Source organism: Athene noctua, chromosome 3, assembly GCF_965140245.1.
Source record: "Athene noctua chromosome 3, bAthNoc1.hap1.1, whole genome shotgun sequence".
NCBI classification, from domain to species: Eukaryota; Metazoa; Chordata; class Aves; order Strigiformes; family Strigidae; genus Athene; species Athene noctua.
The window spans coordinates 54,215,856-54,242,230 of record NC_134039.1 but is presented as its reverse complement, the minus strand read 5'-3'; the positions used below and the strand labels follow the sequence as shown (position 1 = coordinate 54,242,230).

The following is a 26,375-nucleotide window of genomic DNA, read 5'->3' as shown; positions in this document are numbered from 1 at the left end:
AGAAGACTAGCAAAAGTCCTGGAAAATTTGGAAAAGATATCTCATGGATATAATAAATTTATTTCTAAATAAATAAATCAATTTGTTGAATTCTTTTTACAGGCATCTTTTATGCTTTTTCCCACAATATCCTGTCTATAGGAAGTGCGCCATAGTGGAGTCTGTACGGGTAGTACAGCATTTTCATCAAAGCACCTACATAATGATGGAGAAAGTTGCTCATCTGAGAGGGGAGAAATCTGGGTTCAATTCCCAACTCACCCACTGCTTGTCTCTGATTTTATTTATGTCATTTAAGGTTTGACATCAAAAAATGTAGGTTTAGCAAATCCTGTCATTTGAACTCACTTGGAAGTATGTTCCAGTACTCACCAAAGTTTACCTTTAGCCCCGGGACACTGCATTCCTCCCCTAGTGCAGGCCATTAACACTTCTGAATTTGCAGACTCCCACATCCCCTGGCAGTAGCCCTGCCATTAATGAGTTACCTTTTGCAAATCCTTTAGAAGTAGGCTGTTGGCCCTTAGTGATACCATACACGAAAATCATATAAATTAACGTCCTGCTCTGAATTGCTGTCAAATCCATTGGTTATGGAGACAGCCTAGGAAGACTAGCATCATTAGGCAAAAGTTAATCTGTATGAATGCCATCTGGTCCCTAAAGAGAAGTCCAGACTCTATTGGGCATCAAGTGCTTGAGGGTTGTTGGCAAAGGATCCACAAAAACCCACACAAGGAAGAAGAAACTCCTACAATTTGCATTAAGAAGCTGATTAAGGATAGGAATATATTTTAAATTCTGTCCCACCTTGCTTGAAGCACCTTAATTAGGACTGTACTTGTGATCTCATGCAAACTCCTATCCTGACAAGTGGCATCCATTACACTTCTCTAAGAGTGGAGGAAAGTGAATGTCTGTCTTATATATGAAAGATGATACTTGTGCAAGACATGGAATATGCAGCTTCAGTTACCACTCATCTAAAGGAAGCTGAAATTTCTCATCCTCTTGGAGACTGCCATATACAAAAAAAATACTGTCCTAATAGCAGTTGGTCATCACCTTTTATTTTCTTGCTGAGAGTGGCAGTGAGATGAAGTTCTCTAACTTTGAAAGGTATTGAACCAGTGTCCCTTGGAATACCAATTGGATCTCATGTGTTCCCTATTTAAGTTATGTGCATACAGCTCTTCTACATTAACAGAAGAAATACAACTGCTACATTTCTCAGTGGGCCTTGTCTTATAGGCAGGCTTGCAAAACACTTCATAGATGAAGCTCCACAGCAGACCAAATGGAGGAATAACCACTTTATGGATATCAGTCAGTCTAGGATGTGAGCTACAAGCCAAATGGCTTGTTCCTGTGAAGAATGAACATCTCCTATACATACCTAGCAGCAGAACTTTAAATGGCTTGGGAGCTTTAAAACAAAGTCCCCAGAGAAAGTTAGGCAGCCCTCAGGCCTGTAGGCTGATGAGCAGAGGTTTTTAGAATCACAGTTCTGTGGCCTGATTTGTAAAAAACCTGTATAAATAAGTTATGAACCAGCAATGCCCAGGTGTAGCATCAATCCATCAGTTTCAGTGTTCTGCACTGTGCCATGGATCTGTCTCACTCTAGGAAAGCTGATTTTGCATCCTAGTTTTGTTGTGTTTTGGAGATTAGTTGCTGAGCCTCTTGTGACTGTTACCTCTTTGACGTCTTGTCAAGCAAAATCCCTGGTTCATTTCCTCTTAATTCTCTCTGTTCTGGTGTCATAGAAGAAGTTTCATCTGTACCTTTAAAGTGTGCACTGGGGATGATTAGGAACTGTATGACTAGCTGTTGTGCTCTCTGTACTGTTTGTAGGTAGCAGTGTATTATGCCATTCTCATTACGATATGCCAATTTATAGGACAACAAGTCTTGTCTTTGTGGATCTTCCAGTTCTCTGTGGATAGCTTTTCAGCTGAGCAAAGTGCTACGAAATGTCTCATTTGCCATTCGGTTGTTTTAGAATGAGAAATATGGATCAGGAACTGTATCTGCAGTCTTTTATGTATGTTTTCAGTTATTTTGAGACTCCTTGCCTCTGCTAAATTAAGAGTAGTGGAAGCTGTGGTGCCACATCTAAACATACACTTCTTTGCAGCCTGCATGAATTCCCATGCTGTCACCTGTTGGCCATTGTCAAGGCATATCTCTTTGTCAGGTGCACCAAGGAAATTGAGTTCCATATAGATAATCAGCTATTTAGGGGGAATGCCAGATAATAAAACCGCCTCAGAAATGCATATATCAGACTGCAGAACATATACAGACTTTTTACACTCAACATAAAAGATATCTAGGCCTCTTCTCCTTTTCAAAGAGCCTTAAGTTACTACTCTATGGGCGCATTTCTTGTAGACTCTGTATAGAACATGGCTTCTGTGCTATGTGCCAGCCCAGTGACTTAGATACTCTAGAGCATCTAAAGATCCATCTGAAGTGTGGTTAAGAGGCATCAAGGTCACTAAAATGGCATTAAAAAACACCTAAAACATCCCCAAAGTGTCTCTCAAAGTCAGTCCATGTCGATCTAGGGTTCAGTTCAGATGTGTCGGGGTTGTCAGATGTGTCACAGGCCCTACAAGAGATCCAGATCTCTTTGGATTATCATCTGGAGACCAGGATATGTCACAGGACCTGGAATTATTTAGTCACATAGGTTTAGCAATGCCTTTTGATATGTAAACATACTGTTTTGACATGCTAGCCATCCTGGAGTAACATAAGGCAAACAAATCCTTCACCCAGAATGTCTACAGTAGCATAAGGAAAAATCACGCTCTAATCTGCATTTACTATTCTGACTAGGCTTCATTGAGAGTTTGGATCCCTGGTTTACACTTCAATTTAAGTGTCTAAATTCAAACTATATCCCAGTTTTAGGTTCTTGTGAGGATCAAGAAAACTTCATCTCAGCACTGAGTTTCAGCCATGATTTTTATTCCAGTGCCTAGAACAATGCTGATAGCACCACAGTGGCTTGTACATCTTTATTCCACTTAAAATCAAAAATCTTCCATTTGTTTTCAGATTGTTTGTCATTTTGGCAGCTACTAGAGTGTCGTCCTTCTTTGAAAAAATGCTCTGATATCTTCCTTTGAACAATATCTCCGGGCTAGTGCTGCTGTTTCCCATTGTCTGTTCTCTGCACTCTGCTGCTAACTCCAGAAAAGTGATCAGATACATTGGTCTCATCTTTTTACTACATCTTTTTACTGCCCCACTGTTATTAACTTACCTTTTGCAATAACATGGATATATTCATGGATATATATATATATAGCGCCTTATAATGGGGTTTTTGGGACTCTGCTTTAGAATTGTGCGTCTCAAGTGTCTTGTCTTTTGGTTCCTCTGTTTTGTCCTATTCTGTCAAAATTGTGGTCTACCTTTCAATGGCTTTGGCCTGCAAAGTGCAATTTCCCTGGCTTTGCAGCTTCCAGTTTTACTGTCAAAGGTTAATAGTGGGTTTGTCTCTAATCCCAGTCTTGTCCTTTATCTATAACATTCACAAATATTGGCTCCTCAGCTTTTAATTATTTACACCTATCCTGTCCCTTTCTGAAGAGCTTTTTACTCTGTTACAAGCTTTAACTGCTATGTTTTTCTACTCAGTGTTTTGTTAGATTGTGCTATTCATGCAATATGAATGCACTTTAGTACAGAATACAAGTATGGTGAAACAGAAGCCTTTTGACAAGCTATGGAAAATCTGGGCTGACCATGGCAGTTAACTGGAATCCAACAGGTATTAACCCTCCTGCAAGGTACAAACATGAGTCCTAGCCAGGAAGCAGAGTAACCAATTAATGAAGACTGTTCTAATCGCTAGCTAAAGCTAGAAAAAAGTGAGGATTTTTCCACAATAGAACTAATTTTATTGTTGGTACTGTTAAAATATATGTCTTGGTAACATCTTCAGACAAGCATGGCTTTTTAAAAATAACCTAAACCTAAAACCTGAAAATTAAAAATGAAGGGCTTTTTCATTTTTAGCAGCCAAAAATCCATATTTTAAAAAAGTAAATTTGTGTTTTGAAATGAAAATAATACTGCAGGGAGAATAAAATACACAGGATCTAATGCTGATAGTTAATAAAATAGCTAAGAAAATAGCAGTGTATTTCCTAACTATTTCTAAGATAATTACAGTGCTAAAAATATTTTTCCTGTTCCATAAAAAGTTGTAGCTGTATCTTAATCGGTAAATGCACTTAAAATATCCACAGATTATGTTCTTAAGTGTTTCTTTATAATAATATGCTATTTTAACTTAATTGAAGGTCTGGCAATTTGCATATTTCATTTAGGCATTAATTACTTACAGACTACAATGCACAATTTATACTAGGCTTCTTGGATGCATTCATGTTTCAAATTACAAAAAGGACTGTTAGGATGATCTGTTCCTTTCAATCCCTTTCTGTGTATTTAAGTAATATATCTGGTTCATCCGACCTTATTAAAAGCCTTTTAACAGTACTTTTAACATTTTTTTAACATTCATACTTTTAATATTCTTTTAACATTTGTAAAAAGAAGTGACTACATAGAGAATTTAAATTTCCATTAAAAAAATAGCTTATGTCTGGTTTGATATCTCTTCTACTTGTTAATACCTATGTTCAGTGATCAGTGACCTCTCAGCCTTTTTGGTTAACTCATTTTGTATACACCAGCCTGCCATGGGTGGCTGTGGCAGGCCCACTTATATGTGACAGGGCTGTAGGAGTTACCCAAGTGGCCCATTTTCAGGAGCGTTTTGCAAGTGTTCATTTAGTTTTTATAATCATATATAATGCATATAAGAATGTCTAATGCATATAAGAAATGGGAATAAAAAAGGTGAAAACTGTGGGGGGTTTGTATGTGTTTTACACTGAGGAAGAAGATAAAGATATGGTTTGCTTTTGGAGGCCAGTCCAGGGGTCAGTCCCTACAACTGGCATTTACTGTTGTGCTTTCTTTGTTAATGAGACACCTTCTTAAGGAAAGCAGACATGATAATTTTTCGCCTTCACAGATGCTACAAGAACAGCATGCCCAAGATGCAGGAAAAGAAGGAATTCCAAATGTTTCCCAGTTATAAAGAGGCTGGGAGAATATATCTGGGAAGGGTGTGCTTGCTTGTCCTCACAGTCTTACCTAGGTATCTGTTGTTGCACTGTCTTGGAGACAGGGTGTTGGAACAGGGAGACTTTAGGTTGACCTAGTGTAGCTGTTCTTGTTCTTACATCTTTATCTACAAGTGTACCTGTTCTTGTTCTTACATCTTTATGTTTACACACATCTTTACACACGATGAATTTAGAATATTGATAGTCTTATTAACTACATGGAATGTAATTTAAAATAGCGTGAGAAAAAAATGTGGGTGTTTTTTGTTTTTTTTTTTAAATTCCAGCAGAAAATCTGAGCCAGCATTTATATGCTGTTTAACAGATGAAAAAAAGGATGGTATTTTTGTTAATACTATCTGAAAGGTCATGACGTGTATAATGAGCCGTTGGGGTATGCCATTTTACATGTGTCATGAAACTATTCAATGACATCAGTATTTCTACTCTGGATCATATTAATGTGTCTAAGAAGTGACACAGTGCTGTGCATGGATTTGTGCTAGCAAGATCCTCTATATTGATTAAATACTTAGATTTTAATAGGATTGACCCAGAAACTGGGATCAGCTTGCACTGATCCAGTTGCAGAGATATGGTCTGTTAGCTACTAGACATTACAACACTGGGTATATAATAATGGTAAGATTTCAATAACTGATAGCGTAATGTTCAAGGAAGTTGTTACATGCAACTAGGTCACTTGTGCGCACCTTTAAATAGGCATAACATTATATAAGCAATGTTTACAGGTACCTTGAAAACAAAGATATCACTTGGGATAAAATATTTCTATCATTATTCAATGTGTCAGGTCTTGAGGAGAGTCATCTCTTAAACACTGAAAAGTCTTTAAGCAAAGGATATATTAAAAGCTATGATTTTTTCACATTTTTAATCCAGCACAAGTAACTTTTTCTTAATTGTCCTTATAGCATCTTGATGAACTTGAAAGTAAAGCTCAAATTATTGCATGAGGTTTTAAATCCCATCCATTGCATTATTTAAGCAGAATGGAAATGCTTCTTCTGGATTTAAGTAAAATGTACCTATGAAAATACAATGTATAAATCAAGCAACATCTCACTGAAATCCTGCAAATCTTGCTTGCACTGTTGTGTTAAAAAAACATGTGGTTATATAACTGGTGGAGTGAAAAGTCAAGTGGCTCAATTATCTTTTTAAAGAGGACTTAAAGATTTTCATTTTTCTTCATAAAGATTTTGCAAAATCACCAATTCTGAGAATGTTGCAGTTCCATTTGTACAAAGGAAGACATAAAAGGTGTAAAATAGTTTATATTTCCAGAAGCCTTACATAATTCTAAAGTCTTTGCCTGTCATTATTTTAGCACCTTCATAAGAGACATGGGCTGTAAAATCAGTTTCACATTTCCATTGCTAATTGGAAATGACCCGTCCTGGTTCAGTTCTATGTCAAGATTCAGATCTAGCAGAAAACGTGATTATGAAAGAAATGGGAAATCTTTCACAGCTAATCATAGATTTTGTCACTAAAGCAAGTTCTTTATAACTGCATTAAGCAAACATGTATAGCTTACAGTCTGTGTTCTTGTTTCCACAGTGCATACATTATAACAGACTTCATGGGCATCAGGAATGAAAATTTTATGAAGGTAGCTGCAGTTGGGACTTGGATGGGAGATTTTGTCACAGCATGGATGGTAAGAAATGTAATATTACATTTTAAAAAGAACAGGAATATGTTGATTTCAAGGGAAAGAGGAGAGGAGAAAAGAGAAAACGGAATTTTTCAAAGTATTCAAGTATTTCAGTCCAGACAAATAGAAAGTTAACAAAGCAGCGTTTTATTATCTGGGATTCCAGAAGAGCCTCTGCAAAAATGTATCAGAGCAATATTTAATTTCTTCTGCTGTAAGTGGGAATTTTCCCCTTGACTTCTGTAAGGACAGCACAGTGGCCCTTCTTTGCTATGAAATAACATCATGACATCTGGTGAAACAGTGAGTAATGACTAGAGATAAACATGTCTGATGAAAAGGGTTAAAAAGAAGAAAAGTTAACTGAAAGGTGTGACAAAGAGCAATGGAGATGAGAGAAAGCAAGCAAGCCAGTTACATCCCAGAATTTGAAGGTAGCCTGTTTGATGTGAAACTATCAGATTAGGTTTCTCTGTAATTTAGGATTTAAAAGAATAAAGTTTTCACTTGGTCTGTAATTGTTATAAAGATTATCTCCTGAAATATGGGCAACCCAAAGATCATCTTAGTGAAAGAGAATCAGAAAATGACAGCTAACTGGGAACAAAATGAAGCATGTGCACCTGTTTTTATTGTTCAGGAAAAGCATTTCTTAAACACAAAGGTATAAAAAGTGAATTTTTTTTGTCTTTTTAATTAAGAATAAGTTTTTATGATTAGTATAGGTAAGCATTTTAATGTTTATGACTGTGGCATTCATTTATATTGGGAAAAGTCCATGATTTTTAATCTTGCAGAATTGATTTTAATTAATCTAAAATTTTTCCTAATAGTTCATTGATACCTCTGTTTGTTTACTCAAAAGGTGAACATAATTTTAGAGGAATTCACACAGGGAACATTGCATGATGGTGAATGTTTATCACATATCACATTAACATCTCTGCACTGTACATAGCTAGTGACTGCAATAATCTGACGTAAGTGAAGAAACAAGCCAAGGTGGATACATTTTAGAACTGTGGTATGTGTTAGGAGAAAACATTGGAATAGTTTCAAGCAGGAATGCCTGTAAGATGCTAAGACTATAGTCTATAAAACTGAAAGAATGGTTTTAGAAAGGTCATCCCAGTTTCTGTCAGTTTGTCTTCTCCACATATTTGGAGGATTAAAAAAAAAAAAAGGGGGGGAAAAAAAAAGATTTTTTCAGCATGTTGTTCAGTATGTGTCAGTGGTTTGTCCAAGACAAATTATGCTCTGTGAAATGATGGCCATGAAAAGCAAGTACAGTGCAAATAATCGGTACATACATTACAGTAAGGGCACTGTAGAATTGGTGCACTGACTGATGTTGACGACTAATATGGTTTTCCTGTGAATCAGTAATAAAATTCATGGCTACTTCTGAACACCTTTAACTTGACCCTTTTTTTGATGGGCTTACACAGCTTTAGGAAAGATGATGCATAATCTAAGCTGAATTTAGAGGTGTCATGTTCGTCATACATATGTGACTTAGAGCTCCAGGTAACACTCAATTTTTCCCATCCCTCCTTTCTCATTTCTTTGAAAAAAACTGTTACATGCAGAACTATTTAAAGCATGGAAATGGCTGGATTCAGGAGTCACGAGAATCCTGATCCTTTTCTGTGTACTCAAAGCCCTCTCAGATCTTTTCAGCAATGGAGGCACAATTGGATTGTGCCACAGCAGATACCAGTGGTGGATGGAGTTATCACTGAAGAATGGGAGAGAGACTGGGAGAGACTGCAGAGACAGTTTGTAAACTAGGCTAGTTCTGTTAGCTTTCAGAAAGAGCAGAGGGCATGGGATTGGAGGGTCAATGTGGTTTAGGACGTGCTTTGATTGCACAAGTATTAAGAGGTGCTGTGATTGGTGTTTAGATCTTCAGAGCAAAAGAGAATAGTGAGATTGCTTCTGCAGTGCAAATCTCTAGGCAAAGTGTATGAATCAGTCAATGTAATTTCCATTGTTTTAAGGGCAGCTAAGCCTAGGAATGTCAAAAAAGGCTGCAATGTCAGGTAGAGAGGTATTAGTAACAGAGGAAGGTGGACATGTACATTGGTGCAAACCTCCCACACAGCCTAACTTTAGCAATCTTATTCTACATGAACTAAAATTGTCATGTTGTTTATAATACTTGAACTTGCTTGACTTTCTGCATGCCAAGTCCAGCATGGAATTGTATCAAAGTGACATGAGACTTATGTGGAATTATTATATTTTATGAAGTTCTCCAATTCTGTTTGGAAACAGGAAGAAAAAAACAAACCTGTAAGGGAACCTTTGCACATCTTCCCATTCACAGCAGTGCTTATATTTTCTAATGTTTAAGAAGATTCTGTAAAGAAGCCACCCATCCTTAGACTACAAGGGAGAAGAAAAAGCAAATGTAGCCTTTACTTCAGTGTATTTGAACCATACTGGAATTAAGATCTTATTCCCTATTTAACTGGAAGCTTTGGAAATAAATGGGAATAAAACAGGACATATGGGAATCCATTTTAAAAACAAGTAATCAATAAACAATAATATTGACCTAGTACATCAAGGAGAGGCATGTTAAATCAGGAAAGTGATTGAAATGGGAAAAATGTTTTGGATTGCTGTTTATTTTGGATTTAAAAGGCAGAAGTGAACCTTCTCCCTCAACATTCCTAGTTTGCTGACTAGTTTGGTGATAGGGTCTGACTCAGTTCTTAATAAAATCAGCAGTATTCTTTCCATTGTGTGTAATGATAATGAGGCCATGCGATGGGCACACGGGAGCTTCTCTTTTTGTACCTCTGGTCAGGAACTTCTGCTACTAATCTTTGCTGAAATCTGTAGCAAGTGGTAGATGTTCTAAATAAGCATGTGAAGAGGAGAATGGGTTCAGTACACTAACCAACTCGCTGCACTTTTTCCTCTTTGAAGCCAGGGAAGTATATTCTACACCTGCTTTGACATGCTCTCCTACTGTCATGAAATTTGTGTTCTGTTCTCATGGACAGTGTTTTTGAGGCAAGCACCACAGGATTTGGCACAGTAGGATAGCTTTGAAAAAAAGATTGGATTCCACGCAGGCAAGCCTATAAACTAGCAAATATGGCCACCTTCTGGGAGAGAGTGAGCAGGCTGAGGAAGGAGTTGATTCCTGGTCAGACTCTCTGATGATTGTGTTGTGATGAGAGTTGGGTGGCCTCCTGATCATCTGTAAAAATAAGCAACCTGCTGCAACTGTGTTTTTGTGAGGGATGCTGTCCTGAGCATGTCTGGTAAAGCATGTCAGAGTATACCTACAGGAGTGGATGGCACTGAACATTGACACAGAGGGCAGAGTACAACCAGGGCCTCCTCTGTTCTTTACAGGCTGCTGGTGAGGTGGAACATCGTGCTTTCCACCTTTCCAGGCACTGTGGGATTTTAACCTGTCAAAATTGCTGATCTCCACTTTGAGTGGTGGCTTTTGGGGCTCTCCAAATATTACATATTGGCCCTGAGCTATGAATGATACTCATACCACACTGAGATATTTACTTATCAACTGCCATCACTGTTTACATTAAAGACATATCCCTGCCTACAAGGCCTACATATGTGTGAAAGAGTCTAAATAGTAGAAGTTTGTTACATCTTCCTTAGACCTTGCTTAGACCTCAGAAGCTGAAGCAGTCAACTTCAGCCAGTGACTGGTGCTAATCTCTATGAATATATCAGGGACTGACCCTCTTGAGAATGGATCCTATTCCCATTTACCGTCCTACTGAAAGATAATTTAATTGAGATTCTCTTTTCACTTGTCAATTGCTAGAGGGAGCTGAGAATGTTTGAGAGATCACTGAGCAGCAGAGACTCTGGTGACTCATACCATCAGAAACACAATAAACTCAAGGAATGCTTTAGTTTATTATTTATCGAAGTAGTATTTACCAAATCTGTACCAGGACATTCTTTTTAACAAGGAGAAGCCAAGACTTTTCTGAGCTCTGTGCTTCAGCGCAGTACTTGGCACAATGTCTTAGAGTGTAAGCTGAATCATTGTCACAATTCTTGGCTGTTCTTTCTGACACCTTCACTTGACTTCAGTTTGACTCTTCCCTCACTTGGGACTACAAAGAATCCCAGGACCATTTCTGTCTTTCATCATCTTAGAAGAAGAATTAGTAGGAAATTAGGAAGTAGTACTTCCAGCACAGTCTGGATGGAAGAGCAATAGGTCACCACTTGTTCCACTGACCCATTTATCCAGGACTGACAGAGACACATCCTATCCACTTGGATGGATGGAGATGGAGGTAAAGCCCTTCTGCCTAAGACTTATCAGGACATAGTATTGGGATTTCAAAAGGTTATTACTAAGTGATTAATCCACAGCTACCTTTCCTCATTAGCGACACTGGATCATGACCCCCATACACACAAGTTGCCTGGGCTTCTGTTAAGTTTCTCAGACATAAGAGTCACATCATTAGGTGATCATGCCTACACATCATGGCATATAACTTGTGCTGGAATGCTGCTCCCCTTGATAAAGCTTACCTGTTTTTCTGTGAGAAGGATTTTCAGTTCTCTGAGATTTTCAGTGCTAGCTGAAAAAGTTCCACAAAATTTATTTATCAGGCCAAATAGACCAGATTTTCAGTCTTATAATTCCAGAGGACAAATCTCACACCATTATGTGTTCTGGCTTTGATAGTTGTGAAAGAAATAGATTTTATTCTGTTTTTTTCATTCACATTTCTCTATTAGGCGTTTTTCATCTTCATCCTCTATTGAAGGAGGCTTCTGTATTTTCCCATTTTATGAGACTAACATGTTTTACATGGCTGGTCACAGTGTAGCTAGTAGAGTGGCCTGTGGCTGGTTCATAAAGAACACTCTAGAGGGCTGAAGCCTGCCCACATGGTTCTCGATGCTATTAACATCAGTAGCTGACAGGTTTAAGTGAATGCAAGCACACAGTAAATCTGTAGACTCCTAAACCAGAAATTGTTTCTATCATGTGCACTGTTAGAACTCAGGCTGTGTCTGTAAGAACATGTGGTGGTTTGACCTTAGCTAAATGCCAGGTACCCACCAGTTGCTCTATCACTTCCCCCCTCTTCCCCTTGTTTTCTCAACAGGGAAAAGAGGGGAAAGAAAATGTTAGAACAATCCTTGTGGGTAAAACAGAAGCAGTTTTAATATAAGCAAAGCAAAGCAAAGGTCCGAGCACGGAAGCAAAAATAATAGAAAACAGATTTATTCTCTCCTTCCCATGAAGAAGCGATGTCGGGCCTTCTCAGGACACAGGGCTCCCACACGCGTAGTGGTTGCCTCGGAGGACCAAGGGTGACCCCACCCCTTCCTCCTTTCTCCCAGCTTTATACTGAGCAGACGTCACATGGTCTGGAATATCTCTATTGTCAGTTTGGGTCAGCTGTCCTGGCTGTGTCCCCTCCCAAGATCTTGCCCACCCTGTCCCACTGCAGGGGGAAAGTGTCGGAAAGAGCCTCGGTGCTGTGTAAGCCCTGCTCAGCAGTAGCCACAACACCAGGGTGCTATCAACACCCTGCCAGCTCCCAACATAAACCACACCACCGTGAGGGCTGCTCTAGGGAAAAACCAATTCCGGCTGAGCCAGACCCAGTACAGAACATAACAGTCATACCCCATCAGACCAGAAATCCATCCAACCTAGTATCCTGCCTCAAACTGTGACTATGAGTAGAAGCTTACCAGGAGAGTAAGAACAAGGCAATCATATATGGCAGTGTCCTCTAATACTCTCTCCAACTGCATGCAGTTCTGTGTATATAATAACTTGATGGATGCCTCTTCCCTGTTCTTGCCCAGTGTCACCTTTAGCCCAAATATGGTTTTTTAGCATCCACAAAATTATTTGGCAGCAAGTTCTAGAGGTCCCTGTATAAGGAATCACCTCCTTTTGTTTGGTTTAAATTGTTTCCTACTAACCTAATTTGATGCCGGTAGTTCTTCACTGAAGAGATGACAAACACTTCATCCCTATATGCTTTCTCCCTGTTTATGATTTTGTAGACATATATCATAGTTGCTTTAATTTATCCCTTCTTCAGGCTGATGATCTGTAGCCTAGTAAGTTGTTTCTCATGGACAAGCTGTTCTATTTGCCATTCTTTGCAATTTCTCCAGTTTTGCTATGTTTTTCTTCATAGGGAGATCACAACTGCCCACAGTATTCAAGGTGTAAATGAGCTATGGGTTTTACAGTGATATAATGATGTTCCCTTATTTTCCTTTCCTAATACTTCCTAACATTTGTGGTGGGGAGGCGTTGACGATATGGGGCACTAAGGGCATGTTTTCATGGTACTATATTATCATAACCTCAAGATCTTGCTCCTGAGCTGTAATGGTCAGCTGAGGCCTAGTTGTTTCATAAATGATCCTAGATTTTTTCTGCCCCCTGTGCATCACTTTGCATTCATCTACGAAGAATTTCATCTGCCATTTTATTGCCTAGGGACTTACTTCCGTAAGCACCTTTTTCAATTCTTCGCAGTCAGCAAGCCATCATCCTTATTACTGTGCATAACTTAATAACATTATAAAACCTCACCTCACTGCTCACCCATTTTACCAGGTTGCTTAGGAATATGATGAACGACTGCATCCCCTGCACAAATCCCTGTGGAACTCCGCTAATGACCTCCCTCCATTGCAAGAGCTGTCTGGCTAACCTACTTACCTTCTGTTCCCTGTCTTTTAACCAGTTATTTATCAACATAAAGACCTTCCCTAAAGCTCAGACTGTTGGGTTTCCATAGAAGCCTTTGATGAGGAATTTTTCAAAAGGCTTTTAGAAAATTCAGGTTAGGCTATTTCAACTACATCTCCTTTATCCATGGGCTTTGTTGACCTCATTCAGTAATCCTGTTATGAAATATCCCCATTCCTGATATTTACAGAGACACTTAACACTCCTTTCACAGCCTCAGTGTTTCCTGCTTGCACTAAAAAGGTATTCAGACAATGTTGGGTGGCCCTGAAAATGCTGTTTGCATGAAAGACAAAATAGCTCAGGAGCTATGGATGTGTGGAATAATGTGGAGCCATCTTCATGTGGCTTATCAGTGAAGGACAGTGAGCTTATTTCCTATCAGTTAAAGTTTATTTACAGAGGCTCTCAAATAAACAAGCAACCACCAAAAATTAAAAGTTTATTGTCAATACAATTAATTAGCCCTCCGCAAATTACAGATTTGAATGTCTGTGAGAGGAGAACAGAACAACTTTTTAGGGTTTAAGAACAACCCAAAACACATAATAAAGAACAACTCCTTAGAGTTTAATGATAACCCAAAATGCAGAACAAAGCTACTCCCTAGGATTTAACGACAACCCAAAATGTTCTATCACTCACCTCACAAGTGAGAGCTCTCAACCTCGAGGAACTTCTCAGGGCAGTGTCTCAACCCAGGTCACCTCAAGGAGTTTCCTTGGGTAGCATCCTGGCCCAAGGGGAGAGTCCTTGACCACAGTGTGCTGCTCCAGGGGACAAGCTCAGAATGGCTCCCCCAGAGGACTCCATTTAAACCCAGGCCAAATCTGATCTGTAGTGGCTCCTGTTCGTCAAAGACCCCACCTACTGTGAAGCCCTGGAAACAGGGACAATCAAGAGCTGCTACACTTCAGTAGCTAAAAAGCCCTATTTTTATTGGGTGGGTGCATCTGCCACAACTTTGTATGTTATTTTGCCTCCTTTTCTTTAATTTTCTCTGTCCTTTTCCCTCAATACCACTTTGTCTTATGGCATGGGTGCCATTTTGCAAGTGAACAAAAATTAAGGTGGGAATATTTTGGTTTATGTGCTTTTGCACATAGCAGAAGGGTCATATGGATATGAACATGGCTGTTAATATTATCCTGAAAACAGAAACGTCTCTGCTTGTGGTAAGACCTATATTCTGATTATGTGCATGGATGACATGTTTCAGAGAACATCAACCACAGATACTTGACCTCTCTTTCCTGAAAATTTATATAGTCTGTGGATCTCTTAGGGTGAACAGAGAGGCTCTTAACAAGTTTTTGATATTTTTATAGTCAGGCAGAATGTTTGAATCATAATTTTGGACAAAGGAACCTTTGTCTGTTAAAGTCATCCTTTGAATCTGGGCCCCTCTTGACCTTCTTACTGAGAAACACATTTTTTTCCTTCCCTGGCGTACAGGCAGTGGACAAGATCTAATTGATGTACTTAGGGATTCAACCTCCCAAAGTGTATATTTGCTTAGCTCTTCATTTTGACCTTGTAAATGCTGGTATGGTCTCTATAAATTTCACAGAATCACAGAATCATCTAGATTGGAAAAGACCTTGAAGATCATTCAGTCCAACAATTAACATAATTGAGAGTTCCCAACTACACCATATCCCTAAGTGCTATGTCGACTCTACTCTTAAACACCTCCAGGGATGGGGACTCAACCCCTCCCTGGGCAGCCCATTCCAACACCCAACAACCCATTCTGTAAAGAAATGCTTCCTAATATCCAGTCTAAACCTTCCCTGGCACAACTTGAGGCCATTCCCTCTTGTACTATTGCTTATTACTTGGTTAAAGAGGCTCATCCCCAGCTCTCTGCAGCCTCCTTTCAGGGAGCTGTAGAGGGCGATGAGGTCTCCCCTCAGCCTCCTCTTCTCCAGACTAAACACCCCCAGTTCCCTCAGCCGCTCCCCGTATGACCTGTGCTCCAGAACCTGCACCATCTTCGTTGCCCTTCTCTGGACACACTCGAGTCATTCAATGTCCTTTTTGTAGTGAGGGGCCCAAAACTGAACACAGGAATCGAGGTGCGGCCTCACCAGTGCCGAGGACAGGGGTGAGATCCCTTCCCTGTCCCTGCTGACCACGCTATTGCTGACACAAGCCAGGATGCCATTGGCCTTCTTGGCCACCTGGGCACACTGCTGGCTCCTGTTCAGCTGACTATCAATCAGCACCCCCAGGTCCCTCTCTGACTGGCAGCTCTCCAGCCACTCCTCCCCAAGCCTGTAGCGCTGCTGGGGGTTGTTGTGGCCCAAGGGCAGCCCCCGGCATTTGGCCTTATTGAAACTCCTCCAGTTGGCCTCAGCCCATGGCTCTAGCCTGTCCAGGTCTCTCTGCAGAGCCTCCCTACCCTCGAGCAGATCAACACTCCCACCCAACTTGGGGTCATCTGCAAACTGACTGAGGGTGCACTCGATCCCCTCGTCTAGATCATCAATAAAGATGTTAAACAGGAGTGGCCTCAACACTGAGCTCTGGGGGACACCACTCGTGACCAGCCGCCAGCTGGATTTAACTCCGTTCACCACAACTCTCTTGGCCCGGCCATCCAGACAGTTTTTTACCCAGCAAAGCGTGTGCCCATCCAAGCCACGAGCAGCCACTTTCACCAGGAGAAGCTGTGGGAAACGGTGTCAAAGGCCTTACTAAAGTCAAGGTAAACAACATTCACAGCTTTTCCCTCATCCAACAATCAGGTCACCCTGTCGTAGAAGGAGATCAGGTTTGTCAAGTAAGACCTGCCTTTCATAAACCCATGCTGACTGGGCCTGAGCTTTTATCTGGTTGTCCTGCATGTGTTGTATGATGGTACTCAGGATGAGCTGCTCCATCAGCTTCCCGGGCACCGAAGTCAAGCTGACAGGCCTGTAATTTCCCGGATCATCCTTCTGACCCTTCTTATAGATGAGCATCACACTGACTGATTTACAATCTGTCAGGACCTCCCCAGTCAGCCAGGACTGCTGGTAAATGATGGAAAGTGGCTTGGCGAGCACCCCAGCCAGCTCCTTCAGCATCCTCGGGTGTATCCCATCTGGTCCCGTAGACTTGTGTACGTCTGTGTGATGCAGTAGGTCACTGACTGTCTCCTCCTGGATTGTGGGGGGGTCGTTCTCCCAGTCTCTGTCTTCTGGCTGAGGAGGCTGGATTCCCTCAATACAACTAGTCTTGTTATTAAAGACTGAGGCAAAGAAGGCATTAAGCACCTCAGCCTTTTCCTTATCACTCGTTGCCATGTTTCCTTCCGTGTCTAGCAGGGGATGGAGGCTCTCCCTGGTCTTTCTTTTGCTGTTGACATACTTACAGAAACATTTCTTGTTATCTTTGACTGCTAAAGCCATATTAATTTCTAGCTGGGCTTTTGAACTCCTGATTTCCACCCTGCATAGCCTCACAGCATCTTTGTAATAATTGTGAGTCGCCAGCCCCTTCTTCCAAAAGCCATAAACTCTCATTTTCCCCCTGAGTTCCAGCCAAAGCTCCCTGTTCAGCCAGGGTGGTCATCTCTGCCGCTGGCTTCTCTTACAGCACCTGGGGACAGCCTGCTCCTGAGCCATTAACACTTCCTTCTTAAAGAGTGCCCAGCCTTCCTGGACCCCTGTACCCTTCAGGATCATTTCCCACAGGATTATGTCAAGCAGTTGCCTAAACAAGTCAAAGTCAGCCCTTTGGAAGTTCAGGATGTCAGTTCTGCTTCCCCCTCTCCTGGCCTCTCTAAGAATAGACAAATCTACATGATCGCTGTGCCCTAGTCGGCCTCCGACTGCCACATCGTCCACCAGTCCTTCTCTTCTCATAAAGAGGAGATCCAGCAGGGCACCTTCTCTGGTTGGTTCGCTCACCAGCTGTGTCAGGAAGTTATCTCCCACACATTCCAGGAATCTCTGGGACTGGTCCCTCTCTGCTGTGTTGTATTGCCAGCAGATATCTGAGAAATTAGTCTCCCACAAGAACAAGGGCAAGCGATCATGAAATTTCTCCTAAGTGCCTGTAGAATATTTCATCCACTTCTCTGTCCTGGGTGGGTGGCCTATAGTAGCTCCTACTACAACATCTGCCCTGTTGGCCTTCCCCCTGATTCTAACAGAAAGACGCTCCACCCTGTCTTCACTACACTTGTACTCAAAGCAATCATAACGGTGTCTAACATACAGCATCACCCCACCACCTCTTCTTCCTTGTCTGTCCCTCCTAAACAGCCACCACTTGGCGCACTCCAGTCATGGGAGACATCCCACCATGTTTCTGTGATAGCCACTACAACATAATTTTCCTCTTGCATCATGGCTTCAAGCTCCTCCTGTTTGTTACCCATGCTGTGTGCATTGGTATAGATGCACTTCAGATGGGCTGATGCCCCCAGCACTTTTTGCATTTAGAGGTGCTAAGTCCAGCCTGAGCTTTCACAGGTGTTACCACGGTTACTGATCCATACATATTCTTGCATCTTTGTTGTGCTGCATGTCTCCATCCCTTGCCTTCACTGAGGTAGAAGGATGAGGGGGTCATCTCTGGCACAACAGCCCACAAACTCTGGTAGTATACCCTGGGGCTTATTTCTGGTAGTTCCAGTTTTACCTTCCCCCTTCAAATCTAGTTTAAAGCTCTGTCAATGAGCCCAGATAACTCCTGCTCCAAGATCCTTTTCCCCCTCTGGGCCACGTGCATCCCATCTGATGCCAAAAGGCCTGGTGTCCTGCATACAAACCCATGATTGAAAATCCAAAGCCCTGCCAGTAACGCCAGTCTCAGAGCCACAAGTTCATCTGTTGACTTCTGCTGTAGTTTTCTTCATCCATCCCTGCAACTGAAGGGATGGAGGAGAACACAGTTTGTGCCCCCAACCCCTTAACCAGTTTCCCCAAGGCCCTGAAATCTCTCTTCATTGATTTAGGACTTCTCCTGTTAATATCGTTGGTACCTACCTGAAAAACCAGGAGAGGGTAGTAGTCCTTGGGTCTCACTAGAGCGGGGAGTTTAGCCATGAAGTCCTTTACCCGGGCCCCAGGGAGCAGCAGACTTCCCTATGAAGCGGGTCCGGTCTGCATATGGGGCCTTCGACACCCGTTAGAGTGGAGTCACCCACTACAATGACTCTCCTGGGGTTCTTTTTAGAATAGGTTTTAATACCTGGTCTAGGGCAACCTGGCCTTGGTGAACCTTCATTTTCCTCCTTATTTGACTCATCTTCTTCATCCTTCTCTGCTTCATTCACAAGTTCCAGGGACCCATATCTATTGTGAAGGGGCATCATGGAAGGTGAGGGAGGTCAGGAGGGGATTTTCCTGCCTCCCTGAGCAGTGACGTGTTTCCAGAGTCCCCCATCTCTTAGGTCCCCTCCTTCTGCCTGGTAGCAAGAGGGTGAAGGATCACCTGCCTCTTCTGGAGCCTCCATTTGCTCCTTTTTCTTCAGGGGTGCTAAGGTGTTACTCCACCAATCAGTTTCCCTTTCGCACTCTCTAATACTTTTTAATCTCTCAACCTCTTCTCTGAGTTCCGCCACCAGGCTGAGCAGGTCATCCAGCTGATCATAGCGCACACAGGTGCTGTCCCTGCTGCCCTCCAACAGGACTGACAGGCTCAGGCACTCCCTGCAGCCCAGGACCTGGACAGCTGCATGTTTGTGTGGCAGCTCTATCTGAGTCACCACATTCTTTCTGGTGGTGGTTTTGACATGAGTGGAGACCATGGTTCAGTCTGCTCATGGAGGACAATAAGATGACAACTAGTTCAGATGAGCTCTAGACCCAGGAAGTGGGCTGTGCCCTGCCGCTCGCCCTGCCTGCGCCGACTGCCGCACAAACTGCCACGCCACACTCTTCCGACACGCCAGGCCCTATTCTCCGCGCTCCTGGTCGCTCGTGCTCCCTGGAGGCTGCTCTTATATGTGAGGGATGTGGGGCACCGTCACTCCAGGCTCCGCGCACTCTGAGTCCCTGCTGCCCTTGTTTGCAGCTCACTCTTCCCGCTCAGCAGGAGGCATATGCATCTGAATCATAATGGTCAAATATACTGTGGAGTGTAGGGTGTAGTAATGTTGCAGTGTAGGATGAAGTAATGTAGCACGTGCTTTACACTTTACTAAACCTATCACTTGATGTTATCTTCTGGTAGATATCTGGCACCTGTAGATTACACTCCATCTGCTTTCTTCTTTATTAATTTTTGTAATAAGAATAGCTGTTTACTTATTGACATTAAAACATTTCTGATAGCTTGTAAGATATTTGCAACAGTTTTAACAGTATTTGGAGATTCTTACTTTTTACTGTTGCCGTTGTCATACTGAAAAATGACTTTCTGTAGACTAGGACAATAAGCTATTGAATGATTTTGAGGTGCTTCTCTTGTGTCCATTAAGAGAGAAGATTATTCTTGTCCTCATTTGCTCTGAGACGTAACCATCTACTTTGGCATTCTAGAGTAATGAAGGATTCATTGCCACTGTGCAGCAACTAGGTTGATTTACCTCTTTATTTTCATTTCATCTCATAATGTGCATGTGTTGCTAGGGTGTGTTCAAACAAAGTGAGCAACCTTGATGCTTCAAATACTATCATGTTGCTGAAAATAGCAGGCACACTAAACTACTGCAGTGCAGATAGGTAGAAAATAAAATACTTACGTGACTAAAGAATGAAATCATCTTTGGTAGAGGGAAGGGCACCAGTATAAAAGATACGCTGAAAGAAAACATAACATCACCATTAAAAATAATAAAGTTTCTGGGATATTGTGTGTAACTTTTTAACTAAACGTATAGCCACGGATGTTCACTCTTAAATTTATGTAAGTCTTAAAAAGTAATTCTTCTGTCCAAGAAATTCTATTCAGCAAAGCATAGTACACTGGTTTATTTGCAAGCATGAAGAATCCACCATTTTGATGCACATTCCAAGGTAGTTTGAAGAGTCAGGAGTCTTTAATGACTGACACCTTTTCTAACTTGTGCCTCTGTCAAGGATTGGGCATGTCAATTCAGATTGTGATCAGTGTCAGTCTTCTTGATTGTTCTATTCCACTGACATATCAAATGACAAAATAAAACTGTAGTTGAATTTGCAGTGGCATCTGAAATGATGTATAGCTAACTCTTCTGTACTTCACTAGTGGAAATGAAATTAAACTATGACGCATGAAGTAGAAGGAGCAACATAGATGACACACGTTACTAAACTCACTTGCCAGGACTGCAAAGGAATGTGACTAATAACATCATTGGTGGCACTATGTTTCTTTCCATTTAGAGAAGCAGGCATAATGCCAGTTGCCCTTTTCATTAATGTGTTTCGTTTCTTGGTTTGTTTTTCTTTTCTCTTCCTAAGGGCCAGTCCAGTTGCAGACCCATTCTGTAGCTAGTGGTTCTATCTCCAGGTGATAACCTACATGTAAATTCATCAACATGATGGCTGTTAATACATCCAGTCATACGAGACCTGCTAATTTTGTATTTTCAGTTTTGTGGTGCACAAGTGTGCTCACATCCTGCTCTGCTTCATGGCTGGTACTTAGTTATATAAGGTGGAGTGTGCCTAGTGTCATTTGAGTTCATCCAATCATCCCATCAAGTCAGATTGCACTATCATTTATTCATTGATTGATAGTGTAGCCATCTGTTCATATGCTCTGTATTGTAATTATCTGCCTTTTCAAGCTTGATTTTTTTTTTGTATTCCCCTGTTACCTTGTCATTTGAATTCTGACCAGGCATTGCCAGAGGTGTTACTTCATCCCTGACTGTTTCCCAGCTGGTGAGTTCCTTCAACTCATCACCACAGCAGGTATCTTTGTTGATAACCATTTTCTGACTAATAAACATGCGTTTGGTATATCTAGAAGCAAAAACATCAGGATTTTCTTCTGAAGAATGGCACAGCCAGCTGTACCTCAGAGCGCTAGAGAAAGAATTGGAAGCCCTGAAGTTTGGCCCCAAAATTTATCCTAGAGTTTCTCCAAAGCAGCTTCTGACAGCTTTGTATGATAAGCAAATATAGTTCTAGGAGTTCTTTCAGATAGGTGGGAAATTGCCTCCATTTTTTTTTTAAGGTTTATGAACTTATGCACACGTTTTTGTGACCTTGTACATGCATTTCTGTACTGTCTGGATCCCCATCTCAAAAAGTAATGTCAGATCTTCTGCTTCTGGATCAGGCCGTGCGGTTGATGATGAATGGTTTTACCACAAGAATAGATTCTGTCCATTATCAGAAAAGCAGTCAGGTTCTCAGGTCTGTTCTCATTCAGGTTCTTCACCCTGTTTTCAGATCTCAGTCCTGATGATGTGGGGTTTTCCACTGGAGCCAAAAGTCTGCAGATGATCAGTCAACGTTCATCTGGTAACAATCTCGACCCAGTAATCTTTAGTGGGTGAGCAACGAATTTCTTATACCCTACTGTACTTAGTGCTCTGGTGGAACTAATTAAAATGCTCTCCATTGGAATTATCTAGTTCTCAGGGTGACTTGAACTGGGTGCTGAAGTCTCCTGTGGGCCCAGCATTTCAGTCTTGTGATTTGTTCACTGCTGCAGCTGTTGATGGAACTATCTTTCTTGGATACTTCTTCAGCAAAGTATGAGTTACCAGTATACATGGATGTTTGTCTTCTCCAGTGCAGGTATTCTTTCCGGATATGACACCTCTACATAACAATCTAAAATTTTTTGCACTTTCAGTTTCCAACTTCTACCACAGTCAAAGAAGTTAACATACTTGTTATTCTCCCCTTCATCTCATATCTGGACTGGAGCCATCAAGATGGATGTCTCTTTTTTAAGTTGACAATGCAAGAAATCCCCACAATGTTTTTGAAGAGTTGAAAAATCCAAAAAGTTAGACCCTGCTTGCTGAGACTGACCATGGTAACTGATCGTGGCGACAACAAGCTGCCTCCTTATATGATTGCTGTGGAGCTTCTTTCCGTCATTGGAGAACATCTCAATTACAGCTCAAGCTACATTCCAGCTGGAAATTGCCTCTGCTCCTAGCAGTGGCCAAATGGCTATGAAGAGCTATCGTTACTCTTTTATAAAGCTGTATGCCATATACAGGTGCCCATAATTGATGTGATGGTTAACTGGGTAGTCTCACTGTTTCTCTGTGTGCTATTTTGCTGCTCAGCCTCAACCACAGTCCAAGTAAACAACTGAGGATGAAAAGAGATTTTCTGGTAACTCTAAATCTTTAAGATACATGGGTCTTCTTTTCATTAATTTTCCACGTTTATTCTTACCTCTCCTAGAACTATTTCATCTTGTGTTTGCAGATGATGTAGATGTTATTTAAACAATACCTACTTTTGGTGTCCTGCAGGCAAAGAGAAAATAAATGGAGCTGTACTGAACAGCTGTGTGCCCCTTCAGAAGTATCTGCTCTTTTGCACTGCCATGCTCATGTAGCAATAGTGTAAGTTCACATATGAACTGAATGTTTTGAATAGTGATGTGGCTGGTTATTAACCTGTTTTTACCCTTTAGAAGCTGCAGTGGTTTATATAAAAACAACACTTAGTCCAACAAGATTTACTTGTTCTAAAGAGAACTTAATAGAAGGCCAGAAATGTTAGTAAGCAGAGAGAATTGTAGTTATCCTCCAGAAATGGAAATAATTTTCCAGGAGTTTCATGTTTGTTGGAAAAGAGATACAATTTTAGTGTTAGTTTTCTAACTAGCCTAAGTTAAAGACAGCATATACATGTTATCTCTATGCACACTGTTCTTCCGTAGAAGGCATTTAGGCGTCGGAATGGGCTGCCCAGTGAGGTGGTGGAGTCCCCATCCCTGGAGGTCAAGAGTCGGGTTGACATAGCGCTGAGGGATATGGTGTAGTTGGGAACTGTCAGTGTTAGGTTAATGGTTGGACTGGATGATCTTCAAGGTCTTTTCCAACCTAGACAATTCTGTGATTCTGTGATTCCATACTCTGGGTGTAGGATCATGGAAAAAATCCAAGCACACTGTTCAAATTCAGGAATTTGGTATTGGAGAATAGCACTCATTCATCCTATCTACTGTCCTGCATCCTGCACCATCAGTTTGAGATGCTGAAATTCTGGGGTTTCAACCCCAGGCCCCAAATTAAGGTTGACATACGGGTGATTCCCACAGCCCTTCCCAAAGGGGGGGTGAGTTTACCTTTAGGCTTCCCTCCAGAGTGCGGCCGGCCTTGCAGGGAGAGCCTTTGGGTAAATGAGCCCCGGGTGTCCCACATTAAGTAAACAAAGGTCAGGTGTCCCACTTGGGGATAAAAGCTGGGACCACTTGCAGGAAGGGCAGTGTCTGTCTGTGGGGTGGATGCACTTTGCAGAGTTCCCTGTTGGGGAAGGACCTCCTGCCTCCCTGGGACTGGGCTCCAGTCAGGTCTGGCTTTTGTAAACGTGGGCTGTGTAGATATTCAGTATGTGGTTTCCTTGGTATTATGTGTTTGGTTTGTTGTCTCCTGTCCCTTCTCTGGGAGACTGCATTTCACCATTTATTCCCCCCGTTGTTGGGGTCAGTGGGATTGATGCTGATTATGTATAATTTGATGGACTTGTTTGTACCCCCAGTGCTCACCCATGTACTGACCCTTTTGTATCAAATACAATTTGGTTATTGGTTCACTTTTATGCTGGCTGTGTCCTTTATGCTAGGCCTTATAGCTGGCAAGACAGATGCTCACAGTGAAAGTTGATGCAGTGCCCTCATAGACTCTCTAGGAGTATGAAAAAGACAGGAAGTAAAAGAGGGTGGAGAGGTACATTTTCCATCAAGCCTTCAACAACTAGAGCCCCATCTACAATCAATGGAAGCTACAGCAGAGCTTATTTACTCCAGCTGCCTAGCTGAGATTTTTGTGATCAAAATGAGGAAAAAAGTTTTCTCTTGGGAAGGGACAGAGGCCAAAACTAAATCAGGTAAGAACAGGGTATATCTGTTCTTCACTGGGGTGAAGTAAGTGGAGCACAGGGAGAATGAAGGAGGCTCAAGAGGTGCAGGAGGGTGAAACAGATCTTTACTGTTTAGTTGCCGCAAATGTTGTATTGCATGCCCTGACACACATTGCATTCCTCATGAGAATTTGGATCTCTGGTTGGAAAAGTGAAGTGAAATCTCTTTCCTTTTTTGATGACATTTATTGAATGGTTTTCTGATATTATAAAATTGAAGCCAGTGTTATCTCTTGTGAGGATTTCTGGAATAACTGTTAGTGCATGATAAGATTCTGTTTGTTAATGCATTGTAGTTGATTTCACTATTAAAACACAGAAAGCCTGTTTCTTACTTAATTGTCATAGTGCTCACTTACACCCTCCAAAAAACCCTTAAAAAGTAAATAATGCAAAATGTAGATTCATCAGGCAGATAAGAATTTTGCAGAAGCAGTCAAAAAATCCGTGGCACCTTTCCCAGGGAGCCTGTGTGGGCACAGCATCCCTCACTGATTTCACTAACCAGTGATGGTTCTGTGATGGTTTTTCCATATTGTACGTATGCCTGTGTGTAGGGTGTGAGGAACTGGACTGTTCCAGACAGAGGCTGAATGTGAGCTAGCAAGCTGAGAACTGTCCACCTAGACAATGGTATTCTGGCATGCTTAGAAGTTAAGATGACTGTCTTCTGACAGTGGTGAACATGAAACTGAGGCATAATACTTGCTTCCTTTTTATCTCAGACTTATCTGTGCATTTTTTTCTAACAATAAAGTTTCTTTTAATTCCAGAACAGTGATGGTATCTATTCTGAAATCTCCAGTGTTCTGAGATGCTTTAAAAATACATGAAGGATCATGTCAAATATTAATGGGAACTATTCTGTTCTCCAAGTGTTGTAGAAGAAAGATATAGCTCCATCTTTTTTAGAACACAAGGTGTAAGGGAGAAGATATGTTTTCCTGCAACTCAAATCTTGTCCAACTGATTTGTTTTGTAGCTTCAATTAGCCATACGGTTATAAATCAGTGAGACTCAGGTTCCTATATTTTCTTTTCCTTTATCATAGTCTCCTTTGCTCTTTTTCATGTAGAACTGTATTTGCTTCTTGACAGTATTTATGCAGCAGATCTTGATATATCCTGGTTACATGTATTTAGAAACTCAAGTCAGAGTACCATATAAATTAAAGTAACTGCAGCAATTCTGCATTCTGACATGATGTACTCCTTAGAGTGGTGTGAATGAGTGGGTGTCAGAAGTGCTGCAGAAGTGGGACTCTAGAAATAACATGTTCTTACTGAAGATCTCTTGAGTACAGATGGCAAATGTGTAAACTGTTGGAGTCTCTAAGATGGACATTTCCTCTCTGGAACAGTCTGGTTCTGTATGAGATTGCAAGCACAAACCTTTTTCACTGACTGGCAGAAGAAAATAATTTTTTTGCTGGAACTGAAACTGAAGCCATTACCTCAATAAATCTGCCAAGATGTGCAATGAAGCTCTATAACGAATAGGAAGAGGTGGTTTGATAAGAATTATAAAAGGAATGTTGAACTGACCGTGCAAATTAGCTGAAGACCTTTAGTGGATTAAATATATGGTGAAATTCTGTATCCACAGGGAGAGATTAGCAGCAGATGGCAGTGGTACACAGCAGAGCATTTCTTTATTTCTGAATTCCCTCAGGGTCTGTAGGATGAACTATTAGAAACTCTGTAAAGGGAAAATACGAAAGAAATTTATTATGAAAAAGCATATCACAGCACTCACACCTAACAAAATGATGTATAAAATCCGTATTTCTCTACAAGGGAGAGCATAGCTGAAACTGGTAA

At 41.2% G+C, this 26,375-nt stretch overlaps 1 protein-coding gene across 2 annotated transcripts in view; it reads left to right on the top strand.

The window, feature by feature from the left end:
* The window catches only part of TMEM117 (transmembrane protein 117), a 225,654-nt gene that overhangs the window by 88,936 nt on the left and 110,343 nt on the right, over nucleotides 1-26,375 (top strand). For both annotated transcript variants that reach the window (XM_074901536.1, XM_074901537.1), the window contains exon 4: nucleotides 6,738-6,837. In XM_074901536.1, the coding sequence (XP_074757637.1) occupies nucleotides 6,738-6,837 (100 nt within the window). The remainder of the gene's footprint in view (nucleotides 1-6,737; nucleotides 6,838-26,375) is intronic.